The sequence below is a fragment of the Apium graveolens genome, chromosome 8 (assembly GCF_009905375.1).
Source record: "Apium graveolens cultivar Ventura chromosome 8, ASM990537v1, whole genome shotgun sequence".
NCBI lineage: Eukaryota > Viridiplantae > Streptophyta > Magnoliopsida > Apiales > Apiaceae > Apium > Apium graveolens.
The window spans coordinates 7,541,116-7,545,962 of NC_133654.1; the positions used below are offsets into that span (position 1 = coordinate 7,541,116).

Below are 4,847 nucleotides of genomic sequence, written 5' to 3' on the forward strand. Positions count from 1 at the left end.
AAGTTTCTTTTCAAAATTCATAAAGGAATGTTCTTATTGGCTGCATAGTAAGTCCATTCATGCATGTTACCATGAAACAAAGACGAATTTCGAAAAGCAACCTCTATTATCTACTCAGATAATGTGTTCTGATCATCGAAGAAATAGGCAGTATACGTTGAAACTGGATCCGTGGATTCCTGTTGGATGTGTTGGATAATCTAAACCTGTGTTTTGTTTTTGGATATTTATTGGCATTGTTTAGTTTACGTTGTTTTTAAAAGTTGAATAAGTCAGTAGTATTGAGATCGTGTAGGGAGTAGTGTTTCAAGTCATGTCCTAGTTTTTAGGAGTTTCAGTTCTTTCTTTCCTTTATCTGTTGTCAGACTTTAAGTATTGCAGTTGAGCCTTTTGGCAAATACTTTGCGTCTTGTTCTTTGTTTACTTGCATATTCTTAATTTAGTATACGTTTTGCACTGCCATATCTCCAATAATTGGTATCAGAGCATAGGAATATCTCAGTGAATATTAGAAGCTGTTTCGATGGACATTAACAAAGACAAAGTGAAGGTAAGCGGATCTATAAGGTTGAGCTATCCGATCTTAACAAAGAACAACTACACGACATGGGCAATGAAGATGAAGGTATATATGCAGGCTCAAGGAGTTTGGGTGGCAATTGAATCTCCTGATCCAAAAGTGCCTCTGGAAGATAAGATAGATAAAGTGGCGTTAGCGATGATGTATCAGGGTTTGTCAGAGGAGATGCTGCTGTCAATTGCTGAGAAGAGAACAGCTAAGGAGGCGTGGGATTCGTTGAAGACTATGTGTCGGGGAGCCGATCTAGTGAAGAGGGCTAAGGCTCAAACCTTGAGGAGCGAGTTTGAGTCTATTAGCATGAAATAAAATGAACAACTTGATGAGTTCTACCTGAAGTTGAATGGCTTGGTGTCTAATATAAAAGCTTTGGGAGACGAGTTGAAAGAGTCCTATGTGGTAAAAAAATTGTTGCGGGCAGTTCCATCCAAATTTCTTCAAATTGTCTCAACTCTCGAGAAATTTGGTGATCTGGAAACTCTGTCAGTCGAAGAAGTCGTGGGATCCTTGAATGCACACGAGGAGCGTATGAAAGGATGTGGGAAGAGTGAATCAAATGAAGGACAATTGCTCCTCACAGAGGAAGAATGGGCAAAACGGGAGAACAATGAAGGAAAGTTACTTCACACACGAGATGAGTGGTTGAAGAAATCAAATCGGAAGGGCTCGGATGGATCATCATCAAATTTCAGGAAGAGAGGTCCTCGAGACAAAAGCAACTTAAAGTGCTACAACTGTGGAATCTATGAGCACTTTATTGCTGATTGTCGAAGGTCCAAACGAAACAAAGAAGAAGTTAACATGGCAAAGTTTGAAGATGATGAACCAGCTTTGCTTCTGACCAAGCATGACAAGGTGGAATCGGGAGTTAAGTATCTGAGTGAAATCCAGTTGATACCATCGAAAATGACTAAGTTTCAAGGAGACTCTAATGTATAGTATTTAGATAATGGTGCAAGTAGTCATATGACAGGAGTTAAAACCAAGTTTACGAAATTGGATGAACAAGTCACGAGTGTGGTAAGTTTTGGGGATGGTTCGAGTGTGAAAATTGAAGGGAAAGGAATGGTGACATTTATGTGCAAGAATGGGGAAACTCGAACTCTGGACGGTGTATATTATATTCCACCATTGAGGAACAATATAATAAGTCTTGGACTATTGGCGGAAGATGGAAACGGAATTGTTATCAAGGGAGAGTTGCTGTGGGTTTATGAATCTCGAGGCACACTTCTAATAAAGGTAAAACGCTCAAACAATAGACTCTATAAAATCATTCTTAACTCTGTACATCCTGTTTGCCTGTTAACTAAGCAAGAGGAGGAAACAAAATTATGGCATATGCGTATGGGACATGTGAACTATAATGCTTTGTCAATGATGGCTTAGGAGAACATGGTGAATGGTATGCCAAAGATAAATCCCCCAGATGAGGTATGCAGAGGTTGTCTAATGTCGAAGCAAACTCGAAAACAGTTTCCTTCAAAATCAAATTACATAGCAACGATGGTCTTGGAATTCGTACATGGTGACCTTTGTGGCCCAATCTCTCCAGAGACAGCATCGGGTAAGAGGTATTTTTCTTGTTGGTGGATGATTTTAGCCGATACATGTGGGTCTATTTTTTGAAAACTAAAGACGAGGCCCTGTCTGCATTCATGAAATTTTGTGCCTTGGTGGAACGTGATGAAGACAGAAAAGTGAAGGTTTTTAGAACAGATAGAGGAGGAGAGTTTGGGTCCAATGAATTCAAATTGTTTTGTAAGAAAGCAGGTATAAAGAGGCACTATACAACACCATATACACCACAACAAAATGGCGTTGTGGTGTAATCGAATAGTGGTTGAGATGGCGAGGAGCTGTTTGAAAGAGACAAATCTACCATCTATAATATGGGGTGAAGCTGTGCGACACTTCGTTTATTTGCTCAACAGGCTCCCCACATGTGCACTAACTGGGGTTACTCCGTATGAAGCATTTAACGACAGAAAATCTCACATTGGTCACAGTTAGAATTTTTGGATGCGTTGTCCACATGAAGATACCAATTCAACATACTCGAAAGTTAGATGATAGAAGCAGACAAGTAATCAATTTGGGAAAGGAACCCGATACTAAAGCATATCGCTTGTATGATCTTACTAATCATAAAATTTGGATAAGCCGGGATGTCACTTTTGAGGAGAATAAGTCATGGGCATGGGAACAAAAACGGGACACTGACTTTGCCAATGTGGGGACGTTTACAGTCGAGGATATGAATGCAGGAGAAATAGAAGCAGGACGGGACATTGTAAGTGATATTGAAACAGATGATAAACTGTCACAGATACACAACCTGATAGTCCTGTTACACCAATGTCGCAACCTGTAAATCAGACTCTGAATCCGGATAATTATTATGACAGTAGTGTGCCCAAAAAGTTTAGAAATCTGCATGATGTGTACAATGATAGGGAGGAAGTACAGTTAGACGAAGAATTGTATCTCATGGGGATTGAAGAGCCCATAAATTCCACTCAAGCTGTCAAGGACCGGAATTGGAAAATTGCGATGAACAAGGAGATGCAGTCAATAGAAGAAAACAAAACATGGAAATTATCAGAGTTGCCTCCTGAAAAGAAAGTAATAGTTCTGAAGTGGATTTTCAAACTAAAAAAGGATGCCGAAGGGAAAATTGTAAAACATAATGCGAGGTTGGTGGCCAAAGGGTATGCTCAAGAACATGGGGTCGATTATGATGAAGTCTTCGCTCCGGTAACACGATTGGAAACAGTTAGGATGCTGTTAGCTTTGGCGGCTAAAAGTGAATGGGAAGTGCATCACCTTGATGTCAAAACTGCATTCTTGAATGGGGCGATAATCGAAGATGTCTATGTTGCCTAACCGGAAGGATATGAAAAAGAAGGTAAAAGAAATATGGTGTACAGGTTGTTGAAAGTATTGTATGGTCTCCGTCAAGCTCCACGTGTGTGGTATTCAAAACTGAACTCATATCTTGAGGAGTTGGGTTTCAAAAGGTGTCCGTCAGAGCATGCTGTGTACACAAAGGTAAAGGGAAATGACAAGTTGGTGATAGCAGTGTACGTAGATGATCTTTTGGTAACCGGGAGCTGCATTTCCATAATTGAGGAATTCAAGTATAAGATGAACAAGCACTTCGAGATGACAGATTTGGGAAAATTGAGTTATTACTTGGGTATTGAGGTGGAACAAAGTAAAGGCTGCATTAAGCTCAAACAATCAGGGTATGCAAGAAAAGTAATTGAAAAGGCTGGATTGAAGGGATGTAACCCAGTAAAATTTCCAATTGATCCGAAATAAGTTCTTGATAAAGATGATGAAGGGAAAAGTATGGATGCAACATATTATAGGAGTGTAATTGGTGGTTTGAGGTATCTTGTTCACACGAGACCCGACATTGCATATTCGGTGGGAATTGCAAGCAGGTACATGGAAAGGCCCACCGTGAAAAATCAAAATGCTGTCAAATAAATTTTAAGATATGTGCAAGGAACTCTGAAGTATGGATTGGTGTACACGAGGATCAGTGGGAACAATGTTGTAACTGGTTATACGGACAGTGATTTAGCGGGCAATTTGGATGATCGTCGCAGCACTGGAGGCAAGTGTTTCTACCTGAATGAAAGCTTAGTTATTTGGGTTTCTCAGAAGCAAAGGTGTGTTGCACTATCGTCGTGCGAAGCAGAATTTATGGCAGCTACTTCAGCAGCTTGCGAAGCTATTTGGGTCCGAAATTTGTTGAATCAGATCACTGGAGAATGCACAGGTCCCGTAGTTCTGTTTGTTGATAATAAGTCAGCAATTGATCTCGCTAAGAATGTTGTTTTTCATGGAAGAAGTAAATACATTCACGTTCGCTACCATTTCATAAGAGAATGCGTTGAAAGAGGTGATATTATTCTGAAACATGTGAACAGCGATGAATAGAAAGTGGATATTCTAACAAAGGCTTTGGTGATGAACAAATTTGAGAATATGCGTGATTTGCTGGGAATCAAAAACTTATCTGAGCAAGTTTAAGATTAAGGGAGGATGTGTTGGATAATCTTAAACCTGTGTTTTGTTTTTGGATATTTATTGGCATTGTTTAGTTTACGTTGTTTTTAGAAGTTGAATAAGTCAGTAGTATTGAGATGTAGGGAGTAGTGTTTCAAGTCATGTCCTAGTTTTTAGGAGTTTCAGTTCTTTCCTTCCTTTATTTGTTGTCAGACTTTCGGTATTGCAGTTAAGCCTTTTGGCAAATACT

General features: G+C 39.6%; 2 protein-coding genes across 2 annotated transcripts; both read left to right on the forward strand.

The window, feature by feature from the left end:
- Positions 1 to 523: 523 nt before the first annotated feature.
- Positions 524 to 1,516, forward strand: LOC141679218 (uncharacterized). Its single transcript, XM_074485725.1, has 2 exons — positions 524 to 826; positions 917 to 1,516. Exons 1-2 carry the CDS (start codon positions 524 to 526, stop codon positions 1,514 to 1,516), a joined length of 903 nt encoding a protein of 300 aa, XP_074341826.1.
- A 2,415-nt stretch (positions 1,517 to 3,931) lies between these two features.
- On the forward strand, positions 3,932 to 4,528 carry LOC141679219 (secreted RxLR effector protein 161-like). Its single transcript, XM_074485726.1, has 2 exons — positions 3,932 to 4,026; positions 4,081 to 4,528. Exons 1-2 carry the CDS (start codon positions 3,932 to 3,934, stop codon positions 4,526 to 4,528), a joined length of 543 nt encoding a protein of 180 aa, XP_074341827.1.
- Positions 4,529 to 4,847: the final 319 nt, after the last annotated feature.